The sequence below is a fragment of the Galeopterus variegatus genome, unplaced genomic scaffold, assembly GCF_000696425.1.
Source record: "Galeopterus variegatus unplaced genomic scaffold, G_variegatus-3.0.2 Scaffold5247, whole genome shotgun sequence".
NCBI classification, from domain to species: Eukaryota; Metazoa; Chordata; class Mammalia; order Dermoptera; family Cynocephalidae; genus Galeopterus; species Galeopterus variegatus.
In genome coordinates, this window is record NW_007731358.1 from 67,354 (window position 1) to 88,184 (window position 20,831).

General features: G+C 43.8%; 1 protein-coding gene across 1 annotated transcript in view; it reads left to right on the plus strand.

Moving 5' to 3' along the window:
* Positions 1–687: 687 nt before the first annotated feature.
* The window catches only part of LOC103604567 (TBC1 domain family member 5-like), a 20,828-nt gene continuing 684 nt past the window's right edge, over positions 688–20,831 (plus strand). Inside the window, exons 1-2 of the mRNA XM_008589141.1 lie at positions 688–694; positions 1,109–1,205. Of these exons, the coding sequence (XP_008587363.1) occupies positions 688–694; positions 1,109–1,205 (104 nt within the window). The remainder of the gene's footprint in view (positions 695–1,108; positions 1,206–20,831) is intronic.

Genomic DNA, 20,831 nt, shown 5'->3' on the forward strand with positions numbered 1-20,831 from the left:
CTGGACTTTGGATTTCCCAGCCTCTGAAATGTAAGAATAAATTATATTTCTTTATAAATTACCCAGTTCCAGGTATTGTGTTATAAGCAACAGAAATGGACTAATACGGGTGGTCTAAAGAAATCCTGGTAACTTATCTGAGTCCCTAGGTCTAAGGCCCAAGAGGGTTCCAGTCCTTTTGATCCTCCTTGGAAGTCCAGGTCTTTTCTGAGGGTCACTGTCAACCTGGGGCCTGCCTGGGTGTGGACTTCCCTGTCCTAATGTCTCAGTCTGCAAGGTCTGGGTGACAAAGCATGCCATGCTAAGACAGGGTCAGACATTTGCTCCCCCAGCTCCTGCCCTCTCTTCCCTGGTAATCCCAGGGCTGGCACTCTCTGATCGGACCCAGGTGACAACACGTCCTGGGAAGGAATGATGTCTGACTGCCTTTTCCTATTCATGGTGTCAATCAGGTGCTTTACCAAGCTGTCCCCTTGCCCCACCCCACCCCTAGCCCACAAGAGCTATTGTGTTATTGAAACTGCAGAGGGTGCTTCCTGGAAACATTGACTTCATCAAACAGAAACCCACAATGAGAGGTATGAACAAATTCTGCAAGTGTTTGCCCCTCTCAGGGGACTCACAGGCAGCCAATCCCACAGGCTCCTTTGGGCAGCCAGCCGATGGGGCATCAAACAGAAACCCACAATGAGAGGTATGAACAAATTCTGCAAGTGTTTGCTCCTCTCAGGGGACTCACAGGCAGCCAATCCCACAGGCTCCTTTGGGCAGCCAGCCGATGGGGCTGCCAGGCCGGAAACCGCCCTGTGCTTCTTGCCCTTGGAGAGACCCCGGGGCTGCCCAGCTAGCCAACTCTAAATCACAACCATGAGTAATGCCCACGCTGCTCCATAGAGAATGTCTAGAAGGGAATATTGTTCTCCAGGAGGGCCCCAACAGCCATTATTGCGACCTGAGGCCTGGACACCAAGGACAGCCCTGGGCAGAGAGGTGGGGCGGGGCTTGTCTTTATTGCTCTCTCCTTTGAGGCCTCTCTTCTGGCACAGCCCTTCCAGGCTCTCTCAGCCTCTCAATGCCCATTCCACTGGCCACCCCTTCTCCCCTCTAGCTCCCACCTACCCGGGACACCTGGCTTCCTCCAAGGCCAGCGTCCCCTTCACCCTGCTGAGACACTCCACGATTCCCCTTCTCACCTTCTCCTCCAGGTGTGTGATCTGATAAGGTCCTTCCCACTCATGTGGCAATCAAGGAGACCACAGTACCCCAGGCCTCTGCTTTTGAAGGACACACGTATATCCTAAGAGTGGCACATGTGTAATGTTAACACCTTTCTGGAACCCTGCAGCCACCACGGGGGGAGACAGTGCAGAAGGGCGCTCTGACCTTTCTTTTTCTTTTTCTTTTTTTTTTTATAAAAGCAGGAGGTCAAATTCTCATGTAGAAGGTGCCTGTTTTGTACCAGGAAGAAGAAACACTCTTCACCAGAGACAGAGAGTTGAGGCTGAGAAACCTGTACAAGCAGACCTCATTAAAATAACTCTTACTTTCCTTTAGTCTCTCCATAGGCTCAAGTTACTTTTCCACAATCGCTATTCTTCTTTAACCGAGTGTAAGCACTTGGGCCTCATCACTTCTTTGGGTCTTCATTTTTCTTGTGGGGCTATCATGTACATGTAAATGCAATGTATAGGCTTTTCCCCATTAATCTATTTTATGTCAGTCCCAGCTGGAAAACCTCAGAGGATAGAGGAGAATGTTCCTTCCCCTACACGGGACGTCTTCACGGGCAGGCTGGTGGAACGACACCTGGAGACCCTGCAGGTGCTGCAGAGGGACCCCCAGACGAGACAGTGTTGGCAAACTGCAGCTCACAACTAAATAGGGCTCAAAGACACCTGTTTTGCTTGCACAGTTCTCTTTTGAAATTTTTACTTAGTTGTTAACATTTTAAAATTAGGAGATTTCACATAAAAGTCTGGATTCTCTTGGAAAGCTGAAGACCTGGCCCCAGGGGGCCTAATAGGTCTTGGTGAAGAGTGCACCTGTATTTAATACGCACATGGGTCTGCTTCAGTCCTGCCTGGGGGCCCTGAGGGCCACGGGCTGGAGGAGGCATTGCTGGTAAAGATGAGGGGCCAGGCCACACAGGTCACTGGTGCCTGGTGAGAGTTTGGAGGAAGCCAGAGTCGGGATTCTCTACTCGGAAACCTGCATGCCTGGGATGAAAAGAAAGTGACAAACTGGCACCTGAATAAACATGGTTTCACAATGAAGCCCTGTCAACACTTCCAGCCAACTCAGAGGCTGCATCACTCAGGAAGTTCCTCAGAGGTCAAGGAAAACTCAGTGCTGGGGGTGGGGTGGGGGGTGGATGCTGGGGTGGCCTCCTGGGTGTGCGGCTTGTGTGGTCACACAGGGCCGTGCTTGGAGGGCCTTACACTTGGCTTAACACTCTGTTGATGCTGTCTCAAAGGTATTCATACTTTCCCAACAAGGATCCCTGCGGTGTCATTTTGCACTGGGTGCCCTCCCCAAATTACGTAGCTAGTCTTGGTGGAACTTAACCAAAGCAGGACCCTGCCTCACCATGGAGGTAGTTTTGAGACTGGGTGCTGCAAAGAGACTTAAAATGCTCCCGGGCGCCCTGTTGCTCTGGGGGTCTGCACAGAGCACAGTTTCATGAGATGTTGTGCTAGTCAGTGAAATTAGAGAGTCCAACCAATGGATGACAGAGCTCCTAGGAGAACGTGGGAACAACATAACATGTTCATTGTTAAGTGATCAGACCGTCACTGGTGTCTCACGCTGAATGAAATTATTACTCGAATCTTCTCTGTTGTAAGAATTTTTTGCAGACTGCTGGATGGGCAGACCAGAGCAGCTAGGACCACACGTGGAATAACACTGCTATGAAGCCACGGTTCCTCACAGCCCTCACGTCCCCGGAAATGCTCCGGAGAGGAGTCCACTCAGGGCTGCCACTTTCGCTCCAACTGAATACAGTATAAATATCTGCCTGCCACAGCAGTAGCTCAACCAGATGCTTTGAGAACAAAACCAGAAAAGTCCAATATTTCTGCAAGTGTGTGATACTGAAGTCTTCAGCTAAAGGTTCCAGTTCACGAATGGCCTTTATAGTACTTAAAAAGTAAAGTTAAAATAATTTTTTTTAATTGACAAATAAAAATTGTATATATATGTAGGGTACAACATGATGTTTTTAAATATGCATACGTTGTGGAATGGCTAAATCAAGCTAATTAACATTCAGTACCTCACATTTTTAAAAATTGTTTGTAATTGACATAGAACTATACATGCTTATGGGTACAAGGTGATGTTTTGATACATGTATACATTGTATAATGATCAAATCAGGGTGGTTAGCATATTCACCACCTTAAACTTCTATCATTTTTTTGTTGTGATAACTTTCTTTTTTTTTTTTAAAAAAGATGACCGGTAAGGGGATCTTAACCCTTGACTTGGTGTTGTCAGCACCACGCTCACCCATTGAGCAACCGGCCATCCCTATATGGGATCTGAACCCGTGGCCTTGGTGTTATCAGCACCACACTCTCCCGAGTGAGCCACGGGCCGGCCCTGTTGTGATAACTTTCAATATCCTCTTTTCTAGCTATCTTGAAATATACTATAAACCATTATTAGCTATAGTCACCCTACTATGCAATAGAAACACTTAAAGTCTACTCTCTTACTCTCTTAGTGATTTTCAAGTATACAGTACATTGTTCTTAACTGTAGTCACCATGTTGTAAAATAGCTTTCTTGAACTTATTCCTCTTGTCTAATTGAAATTTCGTATTCTCCGACCACTGTCTCCCTAAACCCCCTTCCCTCTCCCAGCCCCTGGAAATGACATTCTGCTGTCTGCTTCAATGAGTTCAACTTTTTTAGATTACACATATAAGTGACATCATTCTGTATTTGTCTTTTGGGGCCTGGCTTATTTTACTTAGCATAATGTCCTCCAGGTTCACCCATGTTGTCACAAATGACAGGATTTTCTTTTTCAAGGCTGAATAATATTCCATTGTGTATATATACCACATTCAATTTATCTATTTATCAAGCAACTTAGGTTGATTCCATATCTTGACTATTGTGAATAAAGCTGTAATGAACATGGGGGTGCAGATATCTCTTTCACATGCTGATTTCTTTTCCTATAAATATACACATATACCCAGAAGTGGAATTGCTATGTTATATGATAGCTCTATTTTTAATTTTTTGAGGAAACTCCATACTGTTTTTCAAAATGACTGTACTAATTTACATTCCCACCAACAGTGTGCAAGGTTTCCCTTTTTTCCATATCCTTCCCAATACTTGTCTTTTGTCTTTTTATAATAGTCACTCTAGCAAGTGTGAGATGATATCTCATTGTGGTTTTGATTTGTATTTCCCTGATGATTAGTGATGTTGGGCATTTTTTTCATATATCTGTTGGCCATTTGTACATCTTTTGAGAAATGTCTATTCAGGTCCTTTGCCCATTGTTTATTTGGGTTCTTTCTGTTGAGTTGTTTGAGTTCTTTATATAGTTTGGATATTAAACTCTTATCGGGTGTATGGTTTGCAAATATTTTCTCCCATTCTGTAGGTTGTCTCTTCACTGTATTGATTGTTTTTTTCTATGCAGAAACTTTTTAGTTTGATGCAATCCCATTTGTCTAATTTTGCTTTTGTTGTCTGTGGTTTTTGGAGGTCATATCAAAAACACTGTTACTCAGAAAAATGTCAGGAAGTGCTTTACCTATCTTTTCTTCTAGTAGTTTTAGAATTTCAGGTCTATGTTTAAATCTTTTATCCATTTTAAGTGGATTTTTGTATATGGTGTAAGATAAGGGTTAAATTTCACTTTTCTATCTGTGGATACTTAGTTTTTCCAATAACATTTATTGACAATACATCCTTTCTCCATTGTGTGTTCTTGGCACTTTTGTCAAAAATCAAGTGACCATAAATGTGGAAATTTATTTCTGTGTTCTTTATTCTGTTCCATTGGTCTATGTGTGTATTTTTATCCCAGTTCTATGCTGTTTTGATTACTATAGCTTTGTAGTATATTTTGATATCAGGTAGTACAATGCTTCTGACTTTGTTCTTTTTGCTCAAGATTGCTTTGGCTGTTCAGGGTCTTTTGTAGTACCACATGAATTATAGTATTATTTTTTCTATTTCTGTAAAAACTGTTATTGAAATTTTGATAGGGATTGCATTGAATCTGTAGATTTTCTTGGATAGCATTGGAGCACACTTGGAATCTTTTAATATTAATTCTTCCCATCTATGAAAATGAGATAGCTTCCCATTTACTTGTGTCTTCCATTTCTTTCATCAGTACTTTACAGTTTTCCATGTATAGGTCTTTCACCTTCTTCATTAAGTTTATTTCTAAGTATTTAATTTTTTTATGCCATTATAATAGAATTTTCTTGATTTCTTTTTCAGATAGTTCATTGTTAGTGTGTAGAAAGGTTACTGATTTTTGGATGTTGATTTTGTACCTTGCAACTTCACTGAACTTGTTTATTATTTCTAACAGTTTTTTGGTAGAGCCTTTAGAGTTTTCTATATTTAAGATCATGTCATCTATAAACAGGGATGATTTAACTTTTTTCTTTTCAATTTGGATGCTTTTTATTTATTTCTCTTGCCTGACTACTCTGGCCTGTATTTCTAGTACTATGTAGAATAGAAGTGGTAAGAGTGGGCAACATTGCCTTGTTCCTGATCCTAAAGGAAACGCTTTCAACTTTTCATTGTTTAATATAATGTTAACTATGGGCTGGTCATATACAGACTTTATTGTGCTGAGGTACATTTCTTCTGTACCTAATTTGTTACGAGTATTTATGAAGAAAAGATGTTGAATTTTGTCAAATGCTTTTTCTGCTTCTATCAAGATGATCATATGGTTTTTGTCCTTCTTTCTGTTAATGTGGTATATTACATTTATAGATTTGCCTATGGTGAACCATCTTGCATTTCTGGGATAAACCCCTCTTGATAGTGGGGAATGATCCTTTTAATATGCTGTTGAATTCAACTTGAGGATTTTTGCATCTTTATTCATCAGGGATATTGGCCTAGAATTTTCTTTTCTTATAGTGTCCTAAAAATATGTATATATATTTAAAAAGTGAATTAGTAGGTTGTTATGGGTTGAATTGTGTCTTCCAAAATGGTATGTTGAAGTCCTATCCCCCAATAGCTCAGAATGTAGCCTTATTTATACAGGGTCATTGTAGATGTAATAAGTTAAGACGTGGTCATACTAGAATAAGGTGGGCCCTTAATCCAGTATAATAGGTGTCCTTACAAGAATAGGAGCATACACACATACACATATGGGGCGATGGCCATGTGACGATGGAGGCAGAGACTGAAGTGCTGCAGCTGCAAGCCAAGGAATGTCAACACAGGGGTCTCACATGGCAGAAAATGGTGGAGTAGAGAGAGACTAACCTCTCATGTGCACTTCTTTCAAAGCCTTCAGAACCATGCCCCTGACCACCATTATTAATCCATTCACTAGACAGGGTCCCATAATCTAATCACCTCTTCAAGGCCCCACCTTTCAATTACCATAATAGGATTTCCCACCCTCAACAGTTACAGTGGGAATTAAACTTCTAATGTATGAACTTTGGGGACATAATTCAATCAATTCACAGCAACTTCTACCATACTTTACAGTTTACTTCTTTGCTGTGTTCATTATCTAATGTTTGTCTCCTCCCACTAATGTATCAGCCTCACAAGGACAAGATCTCTTTTTGTTCACTTATGTATCCCAAGCTCCTAGAAGGATGCTCAGTGAACATTTGTTGACAGGACACGTGAATTAAATAAAAAGATATGCATGTCCTTTCTGGGTTTGGCAGGTTTGGAAAGCTGACTTTTTCTGCCCTTTTGTGAGTCGGCAGAAGTTCCCCCTCACCCTGTTCAGATTCAAGTTCGTGTCATGATGTGAGAGAGGGATTTGAGGTTTTCTTACTGCTTCCCCACTTCCTTTTGCAAATCCTACATGGTGGTCTCGCACCTCACTTTGGAATGTGGTATCTGTTGCCATTTGGGGTCTCAGTAAATGTGTTTGGTTCCTGTTACCAGGGCTTGCTCTGTGCCAGGCCCTATGTTAGTCACTCTATACTTTAGAGTCTGTGTTCATGCATGATCTCATTTAATCCTTATAACGCCTCTGTGAGATAGGTACTACTTTTGTACCCATTCTACAGATGAGGAGACTGAGGCTTAGAGAATTTAACGTCTTGCCCAGATCAACCAGCTACAAAATGAGAGCCCAGATTCAAATCCAGGTTTATCTGACTCCAGGGCTAATGTGGATTACTGCAATGGTTAAGATTTTTATCTGTCAGTTTTTTATTTGTCCAGAAAAGTCTTAAAAGGAAAACTTTAAAATGTTAACTAAAAGTCCTTCTACAGCCTGTATTGAAAAGCTGAAGATGGCAGAGCTTTCGTAAGTCTGGGCCTCTTTTTAAATGACTATGGAAGAGAGTTGCTCATCCATCCAGAATTAAAGTGTGAGCATGTAATGAACATTTATGATGGTGGAGCCATTACACGTCTTGGGTCTCTGCCATGGCAGCTAGCATGTTCTAATGAGCACCCACCGCGCTACTGATACATAAGCAGGTGCATGAACAGAGCCTGTGGTGCACAGGCCAGGTGGAGGTAAGTGCTGCATAAAACCCAGGCATGGCCTGCTGATGCTGCCACTTATTTCCAGGAAAATAAATGTATTGATTCAAGTTTTCTGAGTAATTTCAAGACATCACTTAATGCCAATAAAGGATCAGCTAACTGCTACAATCTGGGAGGTGTCCTGGGGGCAGTTTAAAGAGTCCATAAAAAACATGATCCATGTATTTTCTTGACCACATCAGGTAAATAGTCACCATTAGTGAAACTCCCTAAGTCCCGCTCTAAGTTTTCATGTACACTCAGAACATTTACTAACACCTCTGGGAGGTCTGGGAAAGGAAGTCATCAGTCTTGATCCCACAAACAGAACCTCACTGCTGTCTTCTGGACTGTCTGTATAACACTTCTTTTCAGTTCTGGCCATTCTAGCCATGTCCAGGGGAAATGGGACATCAGAAAAGATAGCTATTTAAGCAAACACACAGCTCTGATTTTTTAAAAAGCTAAATTAGTTTATTTGCAAGCATTCACTTTCCCCTTGGAGAAGACAAGACAGAACTCTAGGTTTTCCCCAATTACACCGTGATTCACACCTTGCTCATGGTGTGAATGTGAAGGACTCCCTGTACCTGCCTGACTCCGGACAGAGAAAATTGGGCAAGTGAGAGCTTGCTTAGTTGAAAATCATACTGATGAAGGAGGCCACAGAGTATCAAAATTTCAGGTTTGGAGTGTGGTGAGTAGGCCGCGACCAGGAAGAGCCCTCTCTGCAGACACTCATTGGTGCCTCTGTCTCAGTGTGACAGCTGGATGTGGTACCTGCACAGAGTGGGCACTTCATAAACATTTGCTGGAGGAACAATCCTAATGAGGGGCTGCATGGCATAGGGGGCTACCCCTGGCTGGCTCTACCTCTCACCAGCTGTGTGGTTTGGGCAAGTTACTTAGCTTCTCAGGGCCTCCATTAGCTCATCTGCAGGATGAGGAGTTGTGAGGATTAGTTAGTAGAAGTAGGTAAGGCAGTTACAATACTGGCTGGCATTTAGTAAGGGTTTTATAAGTGTTGCCATTGGTATTACAGCAATAGTATTAATATTGTCCTTGAACAGTAATACTGGGTCCAGTTCTCGTCAATTAAGAAATCAACTGACATTCAATGCACTTGTATAAGAATTAATAATTCCACTTTTTTTTTTAAAAAAAGGATTAGACTTGTAGATCACTGGCATTTGAAAAAGATCACTCCTCATTCTAAGTGTGCTGTTTTGTATCCATTTCTTTTTTCCCCCTATAAAGTGAAAAACAGAAAACATTGCAACATGGGAGGATGGCAGGTGATTGTGGGGGCCATCCAGCTGGAAGGTGGGTGCTGGGGCTGTGGACCTTGGGAGGCGCCTGCAGCAGTGCTGGCGGTATAGGACACCAGGCTGTCACTCTCCTCTGGGACCATGGCAGACAACACTAATGCCCAATGGCACACTTCCTTGCTGAGCCTGGACACTGCCTCAGAGCCCTTCTCCACACAGAGAGCAAGTGGCCCCTGCGAAGCAACGTGAGTTGTCATTTGAGGTGAAACTTATTTTCCACCCTGGTTCTGCAGGTGTCATAGTTAGCAGCCACGTATCCATATACCTTTGAAGGCTCTGTATTAGTTCCTAGGGCTGGGGGGAAAAGCACCACAATAGAAATTTATTCTGTCACAGTTCTGGAGGCCAGAAGTCCAAAATCAAGGTGCTGGCAGGGCTGTGCTCTCTCTGAAGCCTCTGGGCGAGGATCTTTCCTTGTCTCCTCTGGCTTCTAGGAGATGCTGGCAATCCTTGGCATTCCTTGGTTTGTGGGTACCTCGCTCCAATCTCTGCTCTGTGTCTCTTCTCTTCTCATAAGGACACTAGTCATACTGGGTTAAGGACTCACTCTACTAATTGCATCTACAATGATTCTTTTTTCAAATGAAGTCACATTCTGAGGTTCCAGGAAGGACATGAATTTTTTGCACGGTGGGGGCACAGTATAACCCCATTTGGGCTCTTAGCCTTTTGTCGGCATCACATGGCTGGTTTACCCAGTCAATTGTTGCTGCCCTAGTCCTGGAGGATCAGGAAGAGTGGCAGCCGGGAGAGAGCAGTGGGAGAGATGTGGCAGAGAAGGCTCGGGAGAGACTGCAGCAAAGGGCAGTGAGGGGTGGCACAGGGCACCTGGAGTGTGCACCTGGGGAGGTGGGTGAACTGGGAATGAGAAAGAGGGACGCAGCTTACCCCCACGTAGCTTGGCTCAGGGCTGGGAACCCACCACATTCCAGGATCAGCAACTGCAGATGACCCAGCTTAACTTGCCCATGTGTGGCGTCTGGCTTCTTCCTTGTGCTGCCTGACTGATTTTATAGGACAAAATAGAGGATGCAGCTGAAGAGGTCAATTAGATTCTTACCCTGTTTCCCAGAAAGACTCCACATTTCTTGATTCCCTAGAATTGTGAATTTACTATACTGTTTATCTTCTGAGATGACAGCTGCGATTACAGGTGTGGTCCTACGATATTCACAGCGACAGTTTGGGAAGCACCCGAGGTTTATCTTCATTCTTTATGCTCTACAGCCTTTCTGGGTTTTTGAGTAGAAAACCTCTTTCTAAGTTCATAAGGGCTCAGACAGCCAAAGGGCATATGTTGATTTTTTTTTTTTTTTTTACCATTTTCTCTTCCTGTGGGTTGGGCAGTTGGGGCAGAGGAGGTTAAAGCCTTTCTGGGTTTTTGAGTAGAAAACCTCTTTCTAAGTTCATAAGGGCTCAGACAGCCAAAGGGCATATGTTGATTTTTTTTTTTTTTACCATTTTCTCTTCCTGTGGGTTGGGCAGTTGGGGCAGAGGAGGTTAATGCCATTTATTGCTCGTTCGGATCCAGGCAGACAGCCTTGCTGTCTGCACTGAATGCACTCTGCGCACTTACTGCTTGGTTCATTTTCTAGGCTGTAACGCTATTGCTGTACAATGACATATGATGCTATACTTTGGTTTGTTTTTCAAACAGTATGTATGGAACACACTGCAATAAATTTCCCCTTATCCTAAATATGAAAGCTGGAGAGAAATGCCATTCTCTTCATTGTCCATAAAGATTTTCTCTTTATATTTTTAAACAGTTGGTAAATTGTGCAATGAAATTTACATTGTGACTGAATAGCGTATTTCTATAGAAATGGACGTATTTGATAAAGCACTTTTGGGGGATCTGATGATAATGTTGATGATGGCGATGACTCTCAGGTTCCTGTGGAGTAAAGACATGGAGGAGGGAGTAGTCAGGAGTGGGAAAGAATGAAGGAAGGTTGAGAAGAGAAGGCAGGGTTTGGGGAGTACTGGTGTCACCCATAAGACTGTCCCCAAGGGGTCTGGGGCAGTGGTCCTCAACCCTAGCTGCACAGTGGAATCACTTGGGAACCTTTAAACACCGATACCCAGGCCTGACCCCCAGAGACTTTGACTTAATTGGCCTGGGGTGGGCCCAGCATGAGATTTGCGTCCCATGTGGCAAGGATCATGGAACTGAACATCCAGCAGAGGTCATTGATTTTAGAGGCTCTCAGTTCTCCAGGTAAAGTTGGGGAAAGGAAAAACTGCCTTCACGAATAAAAACAAAGCATGGCTACTCCAAATTTGTAACTGGGATAGGAATCTTTGTGAGGGGCAGGGTGGGCATGTGTTCCTGAGGCTCTGTCACAGTAATACCAGGCTCCACTGAGCCAAGCTAGAATGGGAGGAAAGCGGGCACTGGGTGCCCATAACCCCTAAACACGCAGCCCTGCCCTAAACGCCCTGCCTTGGAACTGAGAGGGGCCTGGAACATTTAAGTAAGATTTTACAAACAACTAGGCCAGCAGATAAAAAATAAGATCCCAGCTCTACTACCCATATCTCAGGGTGGAGGCAGGGGACCACTGAGCTCCTAGAAGCTTGGTTTCCTTATCTTTCAAATGAACATACTAGTCAATTCTGTAGGTAGATTATCTTGTATGGCTGCAGGAAAATTTAGTATTTAATTATAATAGCATTTATAATAAAATGCCTCACACATAATAGGTGTCAGTGATGGGTCGCTCTTGATATCACTAGACCCAAACTATTACAAGCCCAGGTCATCTGCTCACAGATAAGACTTGATCAAGACCTGCTTACCCTGGATGGGGGTCCACTTTCCTGGAGCGAGGCATGAACAAATGTAATTAGGTCTAGAAATCTCCTGAGAGTCTAATCCCAAGGCCACACTAAAATCACTTCTCCCACCTCCATTGGCAGCATCTAAGGAGTTCCAGCTTCTAGAAGGACCTTTTAGTTCTACAGATCATTGATACTGGAAATGTCAGGTCCTTCATGGATACCCAGATCCATGTCTGCTGGGATGGAGCATCTCAATAGCATGCAACAATCCCATGAGTCAGTCATAAGAAACCCATATAGAGCAGGGATGCCGATTTCTAAACAAGGATTCTCATACCATCCTCTGCAGTACATGGCAGGCAAACAGTGCAAAAACCACACAGCCTCAGTTGGAAGGTTCACATCTGATGTGGGTTGAACGTCCGTCCCCTCCAAAACTCATGTGGAAGATTGATCCCCAGTGTGGTAGAGTTGAGAGGTGGGGCCTTTAATAGGTGATAGGATTGTGAAGACTTGCTTTCATAGGTGGATTAATCTATTCATGGAGTAACGGTTTAGTGGTTTAATGTGGTACTGTGGGTGTGAACTGATGACTTTATAAGGAGAGCAAGTGAGCACGTTAACAAGCGCTCTGGCCGAAGACTTGCTTTCATAGGTGGATTAATCTATTCATGGAGTAACGGTTTAGTGGTTTAATGTGGTACCGTGGGTGTGAACTGATGACTTTATAAGGAGAGCAAGTGAGCACGTTAACAAGCGCTCTGGCCATTCTCACCATGTGATAAAGTGAGCTGCCATGGGACTCTGCAGAGAATTTTCACCAAGAAGGCCCTCACCAGATGTGACCCCTGGTCCTTGGACTTCGCAGCCTCCAAAACTGTAAGAAATATATTTTATTTTTTACAAATTATTCAGTTTCAGGAATTCTAAGCAATAGGAAACAGACCAATATAGCATCTTTCTGGGTCACTAGGATCAGCTCTAATTTTAGAAAAAACTTCCAGAGGAGGAAATTAAAACCAGTGTCTCATTCTCTCAAGCTGTAGGGCAATGCCCAATTATTTTTGCTATTATTATAGTAATTGAAGTTTATAAGCCATTTTTATTACAAAATGAGACCTTTAGCACAATGCTTTTCAGAGCGTGGTTCCTGAACTGGTGCCAGTAGTGAGCTGCTTGTTATCCGTCCATAGTGACGTAAGCACAGAAAAGGAGAGTAGGTGCTTAGAAAGTTTTAGAGGACTATGACGTGGGGGTGAGACTAGGGGTATAGACTGATCTCTTAGAACAGGGTTTAGACTGGTGTGGTCAGGCCCACATGGAGAGTCACAGGTGGCACAAGCTATGTATCAGTGGTGCACTTGCTCCTCTACAAACCGGGGAAAATCGAAATTGGTCCTTTTCCACAGATGGCCTTAGATAGCAGCCTTCAGAAGCATTCCTACTTTTTCAGACGTGAATAACAACCATGAGGGAGATGATGACCTGCTCAGGGCACCGCCAGGTAAGAGTAAAGTTAGAATTATGATTCGATTTTACACCGGATTCCTCAGCCACTGGCTTATAACACTGGCTCAAACCAATAGGTATTGAAGAGCTGAAGCCAAATACTGGAGGAAAAGGGTTGAGAGATTTTACTCACATAGGACCTTGGAAGAACTGGGCGACAGCTGTTCCATTGTTTATTATGGAAGCATAGTAAAACCCACAGGATCGTATCTGTAGAGGGGAGAAGTGTGACTTCCTATGATTTAAAATCACCACCATCACCACATTGGGCCTGTACTGGGGAGAGATGAAAGAGATCTGCATCTTTGTATATTTGCATGGGAGAATGAAGGGGAAAAAGCAACAGCCAGAAGTGGAGACAGGGTCGCTCATCCTCTAATTTCTGGGTACTTACGCATGGTTTTTGGTTCTGAGAGTGTACGCTCCAGTTAGCTGCGTCCTTGCCTTCAGGACTTTGCAATCTAGTGAAAGGGACAGATGACCCAACAGACTCCTTCTGTTGACAGTGAGGCGCCAAGTGCTATTATTTGTCTCACCCTGGTTTAGGAATTGGAGATACTGAGGTGAACACTAGAGTTTTCATCCTCGTGAAGTTTGTATTCTGATGCAAGAGTGAGGCAATGAGCAAATACATATATGATTTCCAAATAGTCATCAGAATGAGAAAGAGAAATAAAGAAGATGAGAGGATGGAGGGCACAGGGAGAAGGCCTGTCTGAGGAGGGGACATTCGATGTGACAGAGACAGGGATGGCAGCCAGTGAGCAGCGTGAGAGTGACCCTAGCTGGGACCAGGGGACTCAGGAGCAGCTGTGTCGGGAAGGTGAGACTTGAGCTGGCCCCAAAGGGCTGTGAGGGGTTAGCCTGGCACCAGGGGATCCGGGAGGGAGGTTGCAGGCACAGGCAAAAGCAGGCTGAAAGTGATTCGTATCTGGGAACCACAAGTTCAGGAAGGCATTGGGCAGGGAGAGTGGGCTGTGAACAGGTGCTGGAGCAGAAAGCCAGGGCCAGGGCAAGACTAGCCTGGTATGCAAGGCTGAGTTGATCTGGACTTTAGCCTGAATGGAACAGGGATCACGGAGGGCAAAATTCCAAACACAGGAGTGACATGATCACATTTGCATTTAGAAATCTCTTTGTGGGAGCAAGAGAGAGAATGGAAGGCGGGCAGTACTGACACATGTGAAGATGGGCTAGGAGACTGCGGGAGAAAACTAGAAGAGAGGGGACAGGTCCGAGGTCTAGATGAAACATGGAGTCATTAGGGTTTCCTTATTGCTTGGACACGGTGGATAAGAAAAAGAGGCAGATGATCCTCGAGTTCTGGGTTGGACAAAGAAGTGAATGGTTTAAACAGTCCTGGCAGAAGGAATATAGGAAGTGAAAGCCATTCAGCCTGGTAAGACAGTGATTGCAGCTTGAGGTGAGATTGCAAGATGTCCAGGTGTGGGCGCCAGCTGGGTAGACAGTTGGACATATGTGTTTACCCTCCATTTATTGGGACTTGTCAATGGGAGCAATAATTGAATTTGCTGTATAGACTGTTGGAGCAGGATTCCCATGGAGATGTTTTCGCACTGTTCTCTTCCCATCCCTGGAGTCAGGATGTGCTGTGGCCATAATTCCTTTGGGACATTGCTGGAACAATTATGAAACAATTCCCCATTATGCTTATGATCCCTTCACACATGACAGCAGGCACTGCCCTAGGTGCTTTACTCCCAGGAACTCATTCCACCCTTACAATGACCTGTGAGCCAAGCACGACTGATCATTTTAGTGATGGGAAATGGAGCACAGAGAGGTTAAGTAACTTGCCAAAGTCACCCAGTGCCTGAGTGGCAGAAGCTGGATTCAGTCCAGTCAATAGGGATCCATTTTGTGCTGGTGACCACCACAACATACTTGCTTTCAAGTGGAGGCTCTACCAATCTCTGCCTTCTGATCTTTACCCTTGGGGCACTTGGCCACGGGGGAGGCTGGAGGCCCAGCCAAGATGCATCTTAATGTGCAGAATATTCTCCCTCTTTGGTGTGGAGGCTCTACCAATCTCTGCCTTCTGATCTTTACCCTTGGGGCACTTGGCCATGGGGGAGGCTGGAGGCCCAGCCAAGATGCATCTTAATGTGCAGAATATTCTCCCTCTTTGGTTCTTTAGTGGCATCTCCAGGAGGATCATGTGCAAGTCCTGTGTAGGCCATTTGAGGTCAAAGTTGTTCACCAGCACATTAATAACTTTATAATGGTGGAAAGAGAATGCCAGAGGATCAATAACTGGTCTGGAGTGTGCCCCTGAGAAGGAGAGCCAGGAATGACACTCACAGGCACACTTCTAGCTGACAGCAGGATTTTGCACAGTGGGTTGCAAACCTTTAGTGGATTGGACAATCAATTTAGTAGGCTGTGACCAGCATTCTTTAAATCTAATGAAACAGATCAGAATAGAATAGAGAGTGTCAGAGTGTGTCACATGTAATATGGGTAAGTGTATGTGTGTGGTATATATTTGGGTCATGACATAAAATGTGTTATTGTGGTTTGTGGTAAGAAAAAAATGTTCAAAAACACTGGGCTAGAGCACTCTTAACTGCACTGACATCCATGGCCAAAAAAATACCCATTGCACTGTTTTGTTCTCTAACAACTCAGAATAGGTGTATATTTATGTACTTTATTTATAAACATGTTTAGGCAGTGCCTTGGCACTAAACATGGTATGCTATAGATCTGAAAATTGACCAGAGATTGGCTTGTCATTTAGTGGATTGGACAATCAATTTAGTAGGCTGTGACCAGCATTCTTTAAATCTAATGAAACAGATCAGAATAGAATAAAGAGTGTCAGAGTGTGTCACATGTAATATGGGTAAGTGTATGTGTGTGGTATATATTTGGGTCATGACATAAAATGTGTTATTGTGGTTTGTGGTAAGAAAAAAATGTTCAAAAACACTGGGCTAGAGCACTCTTAACTGCACTGACATCCATGGCCAAAAAAATACCCATTGCACTGTTTTGTTCTCTAACAACTCAGAATAGGTGTATATTTATGTACTTTATTTATAAACATGTTTATGCAGTGCCTTGGCACTAAACATGGTATGCTATAGATCTGAAAATTGACCAGAGATTGGCTTGAGTTCTCCATTTGGGGAATCTGGCAGGTGGGTGGTAGTCAAAGCTTCAGGAAGCTGCCGCACGTGCTGGGGAGGGTCTGTGAATGAGCAGGAAAGGTAGAACCTGGGAACCACCTATCTTTAAGGCAGGGATGTAGGAAAACCATCGCTATAGACAAAGAGGTGGGGAGAAAACCTGGAGGGTGTTGGCATTGGAGCCAAAAGTGAAGAGAGTTTGAAAAGCAGGGAGAGGTTCAAGATTGTCAAATGTGGCAGGAGGCCAAGTTAGATAAGCACTGAGAAGTACAGGTGGGCTTGAGCAACATTGAATTGGCTGGTGACCTCAGTGAGGCCGGCTTCCGTCAAGGGGTGGCAGCCGAACTGCAGAGGGCTGAGTGATGAGAGGGGAGGGCACGGAGATGTGGGCAAAGGGACAACGCTTCCAAAATGTTTGGCAGTAAAAGGGGGGAGGACAAGGGGCCATTGGCTAGAAGAGAGGAGAACTTGCTCCTCTAGAAACAGGTTTGAACCTAGCTGGTTACAGAGAGAGACACAATATTCCACAAGTCGTGTTCACTGAAATGGCAGGGATATTTAACCTTTGTTAAAGGAGATGAGATAAAGCCATGGAAACCCATTTTCCCCCTAGCTTTTATCATGTCTGAACAGTCAGGGAATTTCTCTTAATTGCTGAGGCAAAATTTTAGACTTTTGACAATGACTGTTGTTGCTCTGGTAATTTTTGCAAGTAAAGCCTAGGTTTATTTTGGAATTATAATTCCAAACTATAAAGCCTTTGATACAATCAAAGGTCCAGAACTTTAAGGAGAAAAAAAGAGGGTGCAAGTGTAGCCAAAAGAAAAACTACATTAATATACTGTGAACAACATTGTTGTTTTCATTCTATAAAGAGCAATGAAATTAACAGTATTCTGAAAACTGCAAATGCGGTGGGTAATGATAGATTCCCAATGGAGACATTCGATTTCTTCTACATTTATGAAAAAAAAAAAGACTTAAAATTATTTCTGATTTGTCTTTTTGCTTTATCAAATCTCTGAGATAATTTGGATACAGGCACCTTATCACAGGCATTTATTACTCAAGATAAGAATATTGTGTTCAGGTTTATGAGCCTTGGGCTGTAATCATAACATTCTCAAGGTAGATTACCAGATGTTGCATAATTATTGTGACATTTAGTCTCTAAGGCGTAAGGAAATTTGAATTTGAGTATAAACATTCGTATTTAATTGTTTCCCTGAGGGTAAAGAAAGCCCGGGACCCCTGATTAAGTCATCTTGTCTAACAACCTTTGGGCATAAAGATCATACTCAGAGATAAAGGATCTACATAACTGCTAAAAAAAAAAAAAAAAAAGAAGAAGAAAAGAAAAAAAACCCCAAACCAAACCAAAACAAAAAACCTATCCCCAAATCAGGGAGCAAGTAAAAAATGTCCAAGTAAAGCAAGCACAAAGCTATGAAGAAAAAGATATTAACAAATAAAACTTCTTTAGGCTGTGTTCACAGCAAGGAGTAATTTTGCCTTAAGGTGAAGCTCATCCCTTGCATTCTAGAGAATTCCCAGATCATTCAATTTACTAAAAATTATTCATTATTTTTGTTTAACCAGAATTTTTAAAAACTTGCCTAAATGGGTTACAAATAAAAGCATTTGTCTTGAACAAATATATATATCGGTCTGGTAGATAAGAATTATCGTTAGTTTTGCTGAATTTAAATAGTTCTACATAATGGGTCTCTGGCTTAGGAGTAATTCTATATTTCCAAACATTTTGTCTTCAATTTTTGAAATCTGCAAAAGCAGTATTTCTACTGTCTGTCAAGACTTGAACATTGAGTTTTAGTTATCCAAAGATGAAATGAGGTATGTCTGTTGGGGGCAGGGAGGGGGTTATGGAATTCACTTCAAATATAAATTACATCCTGGGTGGAGCAAGTGGATCTATAGAAAGAACTCTTGATGTTGCTTCAACTTCTACTTGCAAGTCAAGGTGACTCATTTGGATATCTGAAGGCCAAAACATACCCATGGAAACAGACTCACTGGCTATTTTTCTACAAGTTAAGATGCCTAAAACCCATGTCTCCTAGTACCTGTCATTTTTGAAGTTGTAAGTGAAAGCTGAATTTTGAGCATAAAGGAGAAAGCATCCTATGCAGTGAGAAAAAATTAACACAAGAATTTTTCAGAAAGAATGTAGCAAATTTTTATAAATTCTTTGAAGTTATTCTTGAATAACTGAATTCATTGTCCAAAGACTCCATGTAAGAAGTTGGAATTTCCCACTCTTTGCCATACTGCAGGATCACAGGCACAATCTTCAAAACCATCGGTATTGCTGGGTCCCAGAGCCAGAAAGAGGCAGAGACTTCGTATAGTTTCTCCTTTGTTAACTAAAATTTTAGCTGTTTTTGTTTTGATTGAAATTCTCCTGGCCAGTGCAGTTGGTTAATGCTGGCGCTAGCCAACTTGGCTAGGTGCCAGATGTCTGGAGAGAAAGCTTATTCTGTGAGCGGAGACACTGTGGTTGGTCACTGCCCTCCCACCTCTTCCTCCTTGCAGACAGAGTCCCATTCTATTGAGGCACTCACCCTCTTGGCTACAAGTTTAGGGTTTTAAACGATCTCCCCTACCAGGCAGATGGGGCCTGAGGTGATGTGTAGAAAGGTCATCAGTCCCTAGGGGCCAATCGTGGTAATTCCATCTCCGTTGTCCCTGATAGGTCTGCTGAAAAACCCACCTTTTTAGACAGACAGCTGGGCTCTTCTGTTGGGGGGCAGAGATCTTTTTGCCTTGACCCCTTGCTAATTATGACAGGAGTCTAAGGCCAACATGGGCCGCTCTATCCCTCCCTGGATCTTTCCCTTTCACACTTCAAGACCTGACCTGTCCTAATGACAAGCCTCAGTCGTGGAATACTTGGGGAAAATCCCTACTCAGGCTCTTGCCAGAAAACCCCAAACTCAGGGAACAAAGGCCATCACAAACCTGAGCAGAGCAGGCCTGCCAATCAGTAGTTAACTGCAGAGCCAAAAAACCCAGAGGAAAGCTGCTGGTTACTTCTCCTATTTTCGGTGTCTTTATAGCTGTCAGTTTAGAATCTGACACAGATTCCTCCAAACCATAGAAAGAGTTCAGAGCAAACTGACTTTGTTATCTATTTTATTTCTGAGAAACTTCTTTAAGTAGCTGCCAGTAATCTTTACCAGCTTTTTAAAAAAACCATTCATAGAAACTACTTACTTGTATTTGAATATCTTTGTGGTTTCTTTCAGTTGCCTGAACAGAAAATGTATTGTTATGTACAGCAGAAATATGTTAGTGTTTTATATATAAATTTACACACATACATGCAGTTTTCTGTTTATAACTTCCCTCCCCATCTCTTTGCCCTAAACCTTATAATAAACTCATTCATTTATAACTCTACTTGGCTGCAGGATGTTTTTAAAGTACAATTAGTCAATGCATTGCTTTCCCGGGTAAAAAAAAAGAAGTCGTTTGGAAATGGTATTGAGGGAGAGGAAAGCTGGCTGTGCGGGGAATGCAAACCTAGAGATGTGAAACCAGTAAACCACCACTGACTTAGAGAAATGTTTACTGTCTGGAGGTCCCCAGCCCCTTAGCCAGAGCGCTGATAAGCCTTCTGCCCTTTAGACAGAAACGTATCTCAATGCTCTGCCTGTGATTGAACAAACGCTTGGTAAGGAAGAAAAACTGGTCTGAAAACGATTTCTCAGGCACGGTGACTGCCTGATTGCACAAACACCGCCTCGTCAATTTTTCTCACAATCCGAGAGAGGAAGTGGCACCATCGTGGCATGAATAGGAATGTGTGTGTCGAGCCGCGGGGTGGGGCCGGGAGCAGAGGAGGCTCTTCCCTGCCAGCCGAGGAGACAGTGGGGCGAGGAGACAGTGGGGCGAGGAGCCTGCGGCGCGGGCCCTGCCCACGTCCCCTTCGCGACGGTCCCCTGCCCGGGGAAGCGCGGGGCGGAGGCCGCGGGAGGCGGCGGGTTTCGTGAGCTCCGGGACCGCCGGAGAAGCGCAGCTCCTCGTCTCCAAGAGGAAAGGACACGGACAGCCACCCGCGCAGAGGACCATCCCCTGGCGCCCAGACCCACGCCAGTGCCCTCCGTTGGGTGCACGGAGGCGACCGCCGTGTCCAGCGCACACGTTCCACGCCCCGGGCCCTCTGGGCTGCAGGAGCCAGATCCCGCCCGCCCCGGCTGGACCTGGAGGGTCCTCGGCGGCGTCTTTAAGGCTGCGTTCCCCGCCCCTCCCGCCTCCCCGCGCGTCCCCGCCCTCCCCCGCCCGCTGTCCCCGCTCGCGGCTCCTC